Genomic DNA, 13289 nt, shown 5'->3' with positions numbered 1-13289 from the left:
TGCTGAAGCAGTAGTTAAGAATTATTTTGGGTGCACAAGCAGGAAGCAGAGAGCTAACTGAAATGGTGTGGGCCTGCACCCAGTGACACACCTCCTCCATCAAGGCCACACCTCCTCCAGCAAGGCCACGCCTCTCAATCCTTCCCAAACAGTTCCACCAACTGGGGACCAAGTATTTAAATACAGAAGTCTATGGGAGCTATTCTCATTCTAACCACTACAACCAGCCACACCTGTCAGGGCTGGGCTTGGCTGTTGTTTAATGGGTGTGGTTTGGTAGATTTGTGATCTGATTAAATGGGTCCCAGTTTAGCATCCTTGCTTACTTCTCCTTTGGGGTGGTACCAGGGGCACCAATAGCAGGTGTTGAGAGATACTTGGTGCTCGATGGGGAGGCAGAAATATGCAAGGAGTATTCTATGAAGAGCTGGGACCAAAACAAATGGCTAAGAAGGTCCATGGCTTCGTAACTAACTCAGAAACCACTTTTCTCTTAGTAAGATTCCCAACCAGCTGGTTCAGTTTGCTAGTCTTTTTCAAACCTTTCCTGCTGAAAATCTATTTCCCTCTTCTGATGCTACTGATTGTGTGTCCCATGCTTAGGATGGGCCGAGATGATTCTAGCCAGAAAATTACTGGCCCAGGCTAACTACTGTCAGTTTTCTTGCCTCAGTATAGACAAGACTTTATGACCCTAAGTGATATTGCCGTAGGCTATTGGCTTAGATATACAACACATGGAATAGCATATAGAATAGAATATACAGTTCCACAGAATAGAATTCATGCTTCCATTCTCATTGCTTAAGAATGGGATAATTAGTAGGCAGGTATGAACCTCATACCTGTAACCTAGAACTGGGGAGGTAGGAGCAGGAAGATTGTGAATTCAAAGCCAACCTGAGCTGCTTAGACATTCCAGGTTGGTCTATGAGACCCTGACTCCAAAACAGACAGATGACAGACGGGCAGATAGACACACAGGCAGACAGACAAACAAGAAGCAAGCAAAAAAATTTCAGGAGCATCTGACTCTCGCCCCAGCCTCATGAGAATCTCTCGCTGACTCCTCTGTGAATCACCTCCAGAAAAAGTCACTAGTTCTGTTTTAGCCTGAAACATTTTTTAAAAAGCATCTGTTACCTGACTCATCGTGGACACTCTTCCAGAATGTAAAAGATTAAACACAACGGTCTTTTACCCTAATGCTAGCAGGACAAGCATATTGTGCATTTGGGGTGGTCTACTTCAGCTGGCATCTACAGAGCCTGTGGCTGAGGGTGTGTGCATGGCCTGATGGTGCTGTCCTGACCTTAGATACTAAGGCACAATCAAGAGATGTTTGGAAGTGGGCTTCTGAAATTGATATAGCCTTTTATTTTCTTTACTGAGGACCAACCTTGTAAGTGCCAGGCAAGTGATCTACCTGAGCTACATCTCCATCCCCTAGACAAGGCTGTACTTTGATTTTGAATTGTGGTTTAAATCTGAAGAAACAAAAGACTGCACGGAATGTGGTCAAAAGACCTCCCTCCCTCCCCATTCACTCACAAATGCCAGATGTGATGTATGCCTTACCTGGTCTCCAGGTAACAGTGAGATTTTTCAAGGGCCACAGAGCAGTGGCTTTCAGTCCCCTGTGGAACCTGTGACATAGTGGCTGTATCCAACGGGGAGGTGAAGGTATATGGGCCTCCTAACCTTTGTTCAAGGCCAAAATGGTGGTCTTCATGATCCCCAGCCACAATCTCTGATCTCATTTTTGTTAGAAATAAGTTCAGGGTCACAAAGAGACCACCACTCCAGTTAAAGTGTCTCAACAAGGCAAAGCTTGACTTCTCATCAGAAGGGTGAACTACTCATGAAAACAGATCAGGGACACAGGGACAGGAAGTTGACTCGGGATTTTAGTCTAATGTAAGCGGTGACTGTGGCTTTTCCCCATTGGCCGGGATCTGACTTCACTGTGTTTCATGATTGTCACAGAGAAAATGAAGGCAGGTGGGAAGGAACTTAAGTCATTTATAAGTTCCAAGAATGAATGAATCAGGGCTCGCTCTCTCTCTCTCCCCCCCCCGCCCCCTTGTGTGTGTGTGTGTGTAAGTGTAGAAAGGATGGTGGTGCTTAAAACATTTGCATTTGAGGTTTGCTAGGTATGGTAAGAGGAAAATATTTACATAAAAGTCTTACAAAACAGGAGAGATAGTAAGGTTTGAACTCCTTGTTGCAAACAAAAGTTTTCTAGCGGTTGACAGAAAAGACTAATGTTTACTGTTTCTTAAATTTGAACCTTGAAGGGCACTTTCCTTTTCACTATTTTATAGAGATGTAAAATCAGGTAGGCTGTATTAAAAATCAGGCATTTCCATCAGTCTGCCCTCAGGGATCTAGCAGAACTTATGTAATCACTTGCTGCCAGATGTGCCAGGGTGTGCCAGGTGTGCCACGCATAAAAGGGGTGCCACCCCAGCTCTCTCTCTGTCAATTTCTCTCTCTCTCTCAATCTCTCCCTCTCCCCTCCCCTCTCCTTCCTTCCCCCTTTCCTCCCCTACTCTCTCTGTCTTGTTCATTCTCTCTCTCATTCCCCATCTGTTTGTCTGTCTGCCTGCCTGTCTCTATCTTACCATCATGTCCACACTCCAAGACAGCCTTTTGCTCCCTCTGCTTCTCTAATAAACCTCTTAGACTAGATCTGTTTCCTGGCATCATTTCTTAGTGACACACCTGCCTTGGCATGGCCAGCCAAAGGTACCCACCTTCACAGCATTTATCCTATCAGCCTGGCTACTAGGCAGCAATCTGCAAACTCTGTGACCTCTGCTTCTTGGTGGCAAATGCATAGCCATTGGAAGGGTTGGAAAGACCTTGCCAGGCCTTGGTAACTATGAGCACACTGACAGAATCAAGCATCACAGAAGACAAAGGAAAATTTTGGGTAACTGAGTTGAGGGGTGTGTGTACGTGTTTATATATGTGCTCCTATGTAGGGATCCCTGTATCAGCTTGTGTATGCGTATATACATAGGTGTGCATGCATGCGTGTAGTGAATGGATGGGCAACTGGCAGAGGGAGGAGTCAGGAGGTTAGGACTCTCTAAGAGAAAACTGAAGTGATAACAGAAACTTTACAGATGCAGTTGCTAACAGTGTTGCTATAGTTACAAAAGGAGAAATGAGAAGAAGCATTTTGTTGTTTGTTTGTTTGTTTGAAAGCTTTAGGGCTTTTTAAACAATGTACTCATGAGATCTTGCTAGAATTTTACCCATGTGACACCTCCCTCTTTTCTGAACTCCTTTCCCCTTGACTGGGAACGGCTGTATGTGCACAGATGCCCCTCACGCTGGGCACACAAGTCATGGTCTGTATGGCACTAGATAGCTTTACTTCCCTCCTTAGCAAATATATGCAGATTGAGTGAACCGTCATCAACTCCTTCTTTCTGAATTTCATTGACATTGTTGGAAAAACTTGCAATTAGGAAAGAGTAAATAGTGTTCTGAGTGGTTAATAATTGTATAATTAAGACGATAACCTGATAAGTGGCAAACATCTTGAGTTTCAAAGACCTTTGACACCTCTACATCATCGCTGGCATTATAAATACACATGATTTCATCATACCGACTTATGTGTCTAAATGTTTTTGAGTGTAAAATGGGATTCATTATACTTGCTTTCTCTAATAGGCCACGATGATCAAAAATTTCCATTAGTGTCAAAACTCTTTGTAAAGCTAAGTGTTATAAAGACTGGGATTGTTAAGTATGTATTGTTTAAGATCTTATAGCTATAATAGAAAAGAATACACACATGTCTAAAGATCCTACAAAAGGCACACAAGTATGCTAGAGTATATCTCAAGCTTTGTATTCATTGATTTCTTTAGACACTGTGTGTGTGTGTTATATTTATGTGCTTATGCATGTTTGTGTGTGTGTGTGTGTAAGCCAGAGTCCAATGCTCAATGTGTTCCCCTGTCATTCTCTACCCTAATTTTTGAGACAGGGTCTCTCACTGGATCTGGATCTCACCTTATCCACAGACCATTTCCTCAGCCCCTCCTTAGATGCTTTTAAAGGTCATGACGACTAATGATCATATTGATGATGGCACTACTACGACTAGCTTCTGTAGCCTTGTGTAATTTATAAAGGTCTCATGAGTTATTATAGCTTTGGTAATTGCTCATTAAGGGAGGGAAATATCTTTTTTTTTTTTAACATTATCTTCTTGTTAAAATGAAGAGTCAAACTGAGCTACAAAGTCATTTTAATTCAAGTGTATTTCACTAACCTTATGCCCAGTGTTCTGAAACACATACACTAATCCTCGGGAGACATTTGAGATGGAAACAGTGGGACTAGCAGAGCTGGTACAGCGAGTGAAGCTCTGGGTCAGAGCTGGCAGAGTGACAAGCATGTATCAGGCTCTGAATCCAGTTTCCAGTACTGCATAAACATATACACATACAAACACACAGACACAGAAACAGAGACAAAACAAATAAATGTAACTTATAATTTTTTAATTAAAAACTTTTTAATTAAAAAATTATCATTTTTCACTCTTTGTGGAACTTAAATGTTTAACCACGGGCAGCATCACTGAGACCTTTGTGTTAGGACTGCACAAAACCATTGATCGTTTGTGACTTAAAGTCTGGGTTTGAACCTTGCTGATCTGGCTTCCTTTGAACTTCACGGAGGAACATTTTTCTTCGGCTGCTTTTGAGTGTTCACTTTCTCCTATGTAGTGTTAAGCTGACAAGCTACAGCTGCCCTGGTCTGCCTTCCTAGCAAAGGGTGTCCCGGGGGCCGGGGGGATATACAGGGGGGCTGCTTCCTTTGGAGCGAAGAGGGACCCTCATCTCTTCTTATTTTCCCACCACTTCAGTCACATTTTCAGTTACTGGCCTTGCAATCCCTCCTGGGCTAATTTCCATGCTCTCTTTGTGTTGGACAGTCCCAGGCCTCCTGCACCAGTGCTCTGACCCCCTGTAGGTGCCGACTACCACGTGGCATATGCCCAACTGGGCTGGATGCCCTCCGAGGGGCACCTTGCTGTTCTTGCTGTGCTGACAGTGTTTCCCTCCAAGCTCACACACACTCTCTGGGCAGCACTTCGATAAATCCTGAAATCCTAGCTACATTTCAAAGTCCTGAGCATCAAGGCCTTTGCTTCTGGTAGTTTGGAAGTTCACCATAGATGGTGGATGGAAAAGGGTCCTGTGTTGCTATAATAAAATATCACAGATTGGGAAATTCATAAAGAAAAAAAATCTGTCATAGTTCTGGAGTCTGAGTGCCCATTAGAAGATGCGGGGGTGGTGGTAGGGAATCTTACTTGCAGGGTCTTCTTGCTGCAGAAGCCCATGGTGGGCAAAAAGAAGGCAAAAATGTATCGTCCATGCAAAAGTCAAAGAGAAAGGGCCTGGAGAAGGAGAAGAGGTGCCACACTCATCCTTTTATTAGGGACTTGTTCCTATGACAGCAGTATGACCCTTCATGATAGCACAACCTTCAGGGCCTGAGAATCTCTTAAAGGTCTCAACGTGGCTATCTTGAAGTCTTAGAGCAAACCACAGCACCACTGAGGCCTATGGATCCCCTGGCTCTTCCAGGCACTCTGTCATCCCAGGAGCTGAGCACTGTATATCCTAGGTCTCCTTCTTCTACAGGAAGTTCCACCCACACCTTTGCTGTGGGGATTATCTAGGAGGCTAACCCGAACCACAGACATTTTCTTTGAATTTGGTGTTCTTGACTCTGAGCAGACCTTCCGTAGCTGTTTGTAATAGAAAGAACTTAAGATGGACAGAGGAGGCAGAGAGAGAGAGAGAGAGAGAGAGAGAGAGAGAGAGAGAGAGAGAGAGAGAGAGAGAGAGAGAGAGAGAGACCTGTGATGAGGACAGGTGGATAAATATTTGGAATGGTACACTTGGTATAGCCAAAAAACTTCATGGCACAGGCCTGTAGTCCAGCACTTGGGAGGTAAAGGGAGGCGGGCAGTTCAATGTCATCCTGGGCCACATTCTAAGTTCCAGGTAGTCTCCGGGTTCTGGAGACCCTGTCTCTGGCAGATGAATACGCAACTGTATTGAGTTCTGCCTTGTGGCCTGCTTCTCACTAAGACCTGACAGGTTCTGTGCCCTCTCTCCCCCTGCAGGCCGTTGGAGCGATCTAGTGAAGATGTGGACATAATTTTCACGCGGCTGAAAGGAGTTAAAGCTTTTGAGAAATTTCACCCAAACCTCCTTCGTCAGATTTGTTTATGCGGTTACTATGAGAACCTGGAAAAAGGAATCACACGTAAGGCCTGTGACTCTCCTGGTGTATACTTATGTGTGGCTTGTGTTCCTCCGCGGCTACTGTCAGGGGACAGATAGCATCCACAGAGTCTGGTACCAGATATTTGGGCGTCCAAGTGGGCTGATGTCTCTCTCCCCTGTGTTTATTTTGCTTCTCAGTCTTTTGTCCACAGTGTGAAATTGTTACCCCACCCCTCACCCCCAACCCCAGGGCAGCAGCTCACTTTCCAGATGGGTCTGGAAGGACAGACTGACATGCCCATTTAGCTGTGTCCTTAGAGATTCAAATAATTATCCTCTTTAAACCAGGAAAGAGATGACTGCTGGGCTATTAACAAAGTTTTCTTGTCTAATGCTGTTCACTATGTTTTGAACAGACCTCCATTATAAATAGTATTTATTTTAGGCATGAATCGGGGGCAACAAGAACAAAACAATGGGGTGAAAGCTGCCTTTTTAAAGTGCTTTTCTTTTCACTAAGAAAGCGGCAGCTCCCCATTTCTAGGTATATTTTATTCTGCAATAACAGAACACTTCCATCCAACTGCCTTGAATAACTAGTGACTCATTCAGGAGGAAAGAGACAAGAAACCAATTCCTGGTGTATGAAAGAGGTGAGATAATTCATGGCTGGTAGTGAGAAGCCTATGGGCAGCATAGCCTCCTCTGTGCACCTCAGGGCTTGGCTTGTGCCTCAGGCAGCTGCAGCATGGGGAGGCACTCCACGTCTACAGCAGAGATTCTCCCTGAAGGACTGTTCCCTCTCAGCTCCCCAGCAGACTTCCTGTGTTGTGTCACTGGCTAGAGTTGTACCCTGTGGCTGAAGTCTAGCCCCTGGCTTGATTAGAACAATCTTCACCATGTCAGCGGGGCTAGGACTTTTTGGACCAGGCCCGAGGATAAGAGTGTGAATTTGCATCAAATCTAGTTTGGTTGGGTGAGAGCACATGCTTGTGTGCTCTGGGTGGGGAAGGGACAGTATCATTGTAGAGTAATTTGGGAAATTAACAACAAAAGTTACCTGTCATCCCCAGACCTAGAGATGACTAACAATATTTAGTATGAGCCTGTTGAAATGTTTTCCCAGGTTCACACACACACATGGTCATGTTTCTGGTTTGAAAAGTTTCTTCACACAGGGACAAGGTTAGGTGGCTCTTTGGAAGGTTAGGTTCCAAGCATCCACTTGGGACCACTCACAATCCACGTAATTCCAGCTCCTGGGGATCTGAGATTCTTTCCTGACCTCTGCAGGCATATGTGTGCACGCATGCACACACATAGTCACTCATACACACACACACACACTCATACAGAGTGAGAGCCATATACTCTTACTCCATCTCTGTCCTGGCATGGATGTCCATGGCTCTCCACAACACGCCCACTGAGCAGGCTCAGAGCATATCTTCACCTGTGGTCCTCAGAAGCTGCGGTTAGGCATTATGCACCAGCCCTGCCAGGCCCCTGCTCACCCTCTGAGCAGGACTTCGATTTTCAGCAAGCCATTTGCTTGATCTCTGAGTACAAACATTAAAAAAAAAAAATCAGGTCATTCCATGTGGTTCCTTAGCCAACAGGAAAGTTGGTTTGTGGAGATTTTTGGAGCAAGAGTTTCAGAGAATGATTTTCTTTTTCTCTCCTTCTTTTTAAAATAAAAGGTTTATTTTATTTGTATTCATGTGTGTGTGTGTGTACATATGTGTGTGTATATGTGTGAATGTCTGCTACACGAGTGCCAGTGCTCACTGAGGTCAGAGGAGGGGGTTGCATCCCCTGGAGCAGGAGTTTCATGTTAGTTCTCCACCTAGGAAGCTGGGAAACGTTCTCAGCCTTTGGAAGGGCAGCAAGTGCTCTCAGCTGCTGAGCCTTCGCCCCAGCCCTACCCATGACGTAGCAAAGTCTCCTAGTAACATCCTGGAACTAGTGTTTGTCCTGAAGATCTAAATGGTTTCTCTCTGAGATTACAAACTCAGAGACAATTTAGGTTCAGCAATGGTGTGGATCATGGCCACGTGCAGAGGATGCAGAAAACAAACACGAAAACTGAGGGCTCAGTCTTTATATATATATTTTTATAAACAAAGAAAAAGAATCAATCCTTTGGTAGGTTTAAAAGGAAACGTGTTATGCTAGAAAAGACATTAGGTCCATTCATTTAATTAACTAACTTCCTGACATAGTTTTGCTCTCTCTTGGGCTGGCCACAGATTCATGGTCCTCTCACCTCAGCCTGAGTACTGGCACTGTGGGCCACCACGGTGGTTTTGATGCTGACCTCTGAAATTGGGTGGCATAACGTGGCAAGGCCAATAAGCCTTTTTCCTGTTTAGAGTCATCATTTTCCAAGAATCACAGCACAGTGAAGTGTATTTAAGACGAGGCACACAGGCTGTTAGTGAATTATGACAGTCCATGTTTTGTGTGGTGCTGGCTCCCCCAGAACTCACTATGTAAACATAGTGGCCTCAGACTCACAGAGATCCGCCTGCCTCTGCTTCCCGAGGGCTGTGACTAAACCTTGGAGTTATGACGTTGAGCCAATGGATCTTCCTGGAGTCAGGGTGATCAGTTATTACAGATCAGTGTCTGGGGCCATTCTATTGATGGGTATCTGCTCCCTAGAATGTTGAATCTATCGGATAAGCTTTGTGGGTGGATGGCTTTGAGGAAAGCCATGTTGTATTCTTGTCGGAATGGATCAAAGAAGGGTGAGAATCAGCCAAGCTTGCCATGGCCAGTGGGGATCTATCAGGTTGCAGTCATCAAACCTGTACATGGTCTGCTGACATCACTGTTTCTCTTTCAGTGTTTCGCCAAGGGGATATTGGAACCAACTGGTATGCTGTCCTGGCTGGGTCTTTGGATGTTAAAGTGTCTGAGACCAGCAGTCACCAGGTAATCTACCCTATCATTAAAAAAGAAGTGTGCTGGGTGTGGAGCTCAGTGGTGAGGTACTTGCCTAGCATGTGTGAGGCCTCAGGTTCAATCCTCAGTAACATATCACATGCAAAATAAAATAAAATAAAGCTAGGGTGTATCATTACTGTTGTCTTTAGTAAGATTTGTTTTTCTGAGGATTTCATATATGAGTACTGTATTTACACCATTACCAGCTCTCCCTCTCCTGCTCCACCTCCTTGTGCCCTCCCAGCTCCCTCTCAAATTCATGACCTTGTCTACCACGTTTTAGAGACATATTTTCAGACCTACTTCCCCCACAGTAAGTGTCCATTGAATTCCTTAGTTTAGTCACATCACAAACACACACTGAGAGTCTCGTGTGACGTGAGCTTGGTGTGAAGGGTTGGAACAGTCAGGACAGGGATGCAATGGCTGCTGGCTCCGGAGCTGCCAGCCTCTTGGGAAGTGCAAACAGTGCCACTGCAGCGTGACAGACAGTTTCATCACTGCTATACGAGGTGCGAGCACCAGGAAGGGCGTCTCTTGCGTCTCTCTGGGAGTCTGTCTTCTCTACATTGCCTGGTGACTTTTTTTTTGTATTAGAAGTTGTCCCCATCAGCCTCCTGGGAGCTGCAGAGATGCAGGGGAAAGTGGCTGACAGAGGTCCCTCAAACACTGCTCTCTCCACAGCTGGGCATGGTGGCACACGCCTTTAATCTCAGCACTTCGGAGGTAGAGCCAGGTGGATCTCTGAGTTCGAGGCCAGGCTGGTCTACTGAGTTCCAGGACAGCCAGGGCTACAAAGAGAAACCTTGTGTGGAAAACCCAAAAACCAAAATCAAAACAAAAGCAGTCCCCCAAACAACCAATCAAGCAAAAAACACAGTTCCAACTCACCAAAACAAAACAAACAAGCAATAAACCACACACAAAGAACCTCTCTTTCCCAGCCTAGGCTAGGGTGGCGGTTCAGTCAGGATGGTGCCTGCTGTATAAACAGAAGGACCAGAGTCCAACCCTCAGCATCCACATAACAGCCTGCTTGTAGCAGAGTAGATTAAAATCCCTGCCCGCGGTTTCTACCCTGCCTTTGACTATTGAGTTCCCAGGTGAAAAACACACTCACAGCCTTCATGTTTTTAATAAGCCGTAAGCAGCACAGTAGCCGGACAGCTGGTTATTTGGGGGCCATATGTAGTAGAGAATATTAAAATCCTGGCCTGGGGTTTCTACCCACCTTTAGTTGTTGCGTTCCTGGATGAAAGACACACAGCCTTTATAGATTTAATATGCCTTAAACAGCACAATATCTGGGCAGCTGCCCACCCTCCGTGCTGCTAGAATCTACTTTTCTATCAGTAATCCCAAGTTAGTACTTATTATTTACTATGTTCTATCTGGGCTGCTCTTAGTTCCAATTGGGCAGCCCTTAGGGCCACGTTTTTATGGCTTAGCAAACCCATGGCGGCTCTCCTTTCTCCTCTCCTTCATGTTCTTTTATTTCACGATGGCTTCTCCCGCCTCTTCCCCTCCTCCTGATCCTAAGCCCAGAAACCTCAGCCCCAGCCATGTCTCTTTTGCCCAGCTATTGACGGTTGGCATCTTTATTTATCAATCACAATTAACTGGGGGCAGGGTCACTCAGTGGCTTACTTGGGACTCTCTTGCTTTCGGGGTAACCAGTCTTGGGGGCCCCCAATACAAGCAGCACTAGGCCAACCCACTACACCTGCCAGCTCCCCTGGAGCTGGAGTTATGGATGGTTGTGAACCACCATGTGGATGCTGGGAACTGAACCCAGGTCCTCTGAAAGAACAGCTCATGCTCTTTGCTGCAGAGCCATCTCCTCAGCAACAGATACCCTCTTAAAACCATATCTCAAAAGACTGTTGGTGGGGTAGAATTTGGAACATACTTGGTTTCCTGTGTTAGGCTCACTGCTGTAGATGGCTACTGACCCCTTTGGTGACCAAGTCACTCTTGTCCCACAGGTGCTTTCCCTGTGTAGCAGTGTGCAGAGAATTCACCAGGCATGGCCTGCAGCTCCTGCCTTCCAGTTGTGGTGACTCATCCCCTCCTCTCTCTCACGACTGGTTTTCCTTGAATGTCAGAGAAGACTGATTTTTATCAGCTGCCTCAGTTTCCCAGTGGGTCTGAAAACAGCTGCCCTCTTTGTACAGTCACCCCGAGTAGACAGTTTTCCAAGCCCTTACCAGGTCTTGCATTACTCTTTGAACCCTCACATAGCCATGGGTTAGGTTTATTCCTGTTTTCTCTTTACAGATGAGGAAACTATGCCTGCTGCACAGCCTAAGGGATGTATTACCTTTAGAGAGTAAGGGAGCTAGGATTCACACACAGGCAGTCCAGTGCCTAGTCACATGCTATAAATCACTGCTCTGTGTGGTCTCATTGAACCATGAAGAGGGCTAGGAATGTAGTGCAGGTGGTAGAGAGCTTGCCTAGCTTGCAGCTGCCCACCCTCAGTACTAGATGAACCAGATGTAGTGGTGTACAATATTCTAGGTGGAAGCAGGAGGACAAGAAGTTCAAGGTCATGCTGAGGTACATGGAGAGTTGGGGTCAGCTTGAGCTACAGGAGACTGCTTCAAAATAAGAAGGAAAAGAAAGTAAGATGATAAAATATTACCCCCCCACACACACACACGCACACAAATGTGTAGAACGCACTCACGTGTGTAAACAGCACTCACGCACACACACGCACGCAAGCACATGCATGCATGCACGCACTGTTGCCATTCTGCAATGCTGGTGGGTGCTCCTGAGTGTCTCTGCTTAGAGCTTCTTGGTACTCATTCGCCTGTGAGGCTTCTGCACAGATGTGCCGCAGGGAGGACCTTGCACAGGGTCATTTGCCAGTCCCTCTTGCTCTTGGATTGGCCCTGAGTAAGTCCTGATGGAGAAAGGAGGGGCGCTGGAAAGGAAAAGGAAGGAAAGACGAAAGTGAGGGTTAAGGAGGAGAGAGAAGAGGGAAGACAGGGCAGCCATGACGGTCACACAGCCGCTGCTGTGGCCGGAGACTTTGATGGGGTTAAAGTAACACGTGGTCAGGGTCTTCAGGAATATTTCCTGAGGCAATGGGAGAGCCCCGTGAGGTCCTAGCAGGGGAGAGCTGATTAGTTCGGGGTTTTACACTTTAATTTAATATAATTTAATTGTAGGTGTTTACTATGTAATTTTGACCTTAAACCTAACGCAGAAAGCTTTTCTAAGCTGGGCTTGGTCTCCTAGTCTCCTAAATTGTGAGGAGTTACTAGCTTTCTGCTGCTGCTTCCTTACTGTCTGCTTTACACACTCCCTCCTATAAAGCTTAGCCAGCTTTCTGGATTTATTCTCATCATTAGGATACAGGCAAGAAAAGGGACATTGACTCCACCTGTTCTAGGAGGCAGACAGGGGGCGCCGGCTCTCAGGCAGCTCATGGTCCCAGTTGTGGGACAGGAAGAAGCTAAGGAGAGTTCGCAAGATGGCTGACCCTCCTCCCACCAGACTTCCTGAAAAGAAGAAGAAGGGGGAACCTCGGTTTATCTGGCTAGCTGTTTGGTGGGCACTGGGCCTCTGCCTGGTAGCAGTGGGGGCCAGTCAGCCCGACTGCGTAGCTTGAGAGGATAATGCCCTTTGTAAGAGAAAAAGAAGCAACTAGAAATAAGAGGAGAGAGGGAAAGAAGAAGAGAGAGGTTGCTCTTGAGGTTCGTGGGGCTTGGGGTTGGTAGAGGTAATACTGATGTTACGTTCTTGAGCACGGAAGCTGGAAACTGACTTTTTCTTATGTGGGAACACCAAGGGAAATGGATTTGTTCTTAAGACCATCAGCTAAGCCAGGCAGTGGTGGCACACGCCTTTAATCCCAGCACTCGGGAGGCAGAGGCAGGCGGATTTCTGAGTTCGAGGCCAGCCTGGTCTACAAAGTGAGTTCCAGGACAGCCAGGGCTACACAGAGAAACCCTGTCTTTAAAAACAAAACAAAACAAAACAAAACAAAACAAAACAAAACAAAACAAAACAAAACAAAACAAAACACCATCAACTAAAATTGAGACAAGGCTCACCTAC

General features: G+C 45.9%; 1 protein-coding gene across 3 annotated transcripts in view; it reads left to right on the top strand.

Moving 5' to 3' along the window:
- The window catches only part of Rapgef4 (Rap guanine nucleotide exchange factor 4), a 292946-nt gene that overhangs the window by 49592 nt on the left and 230065 nt on the right, over positions 1 to 13289 (top strand). For all 3 annotated transcript variants that reach the window (XM_029474006.2, XM_029474005.2, XM_029474008.2), the window contains exons 2-3: positions 6167 to 6309; positions 9118 to 9206. In XM_029474006.2, the coding sequence (XP_029329866.1) occupies positions 6167 to 6309; positions 9118 to 9206 (232 nt within the window). The remainder of the gene's footprint in view (positions 1 to 6166; positions 6310 to 9117; positions 9207 to 13289) is intronic.

Source organism: Mus caroli, unplaced genomic scaffold (genome assembly GCF_978045245.1).
Source record: "Mus caroli unplaced genomic scaffold, Mus_caroli_1 scaffold_2, whole genome shotgun sequence".
In the NCBI taxonomy this organism is placed as follows: Eukaryota; Metazoa; Chordata; class Mammalia; order Rodentia; family Muridae; genus Mus; species Mus caroli.
Note: the sequence above shows the minus strand (reverse complement) of the source record. Positions and strands in the feature narration are given on the sequence as shown.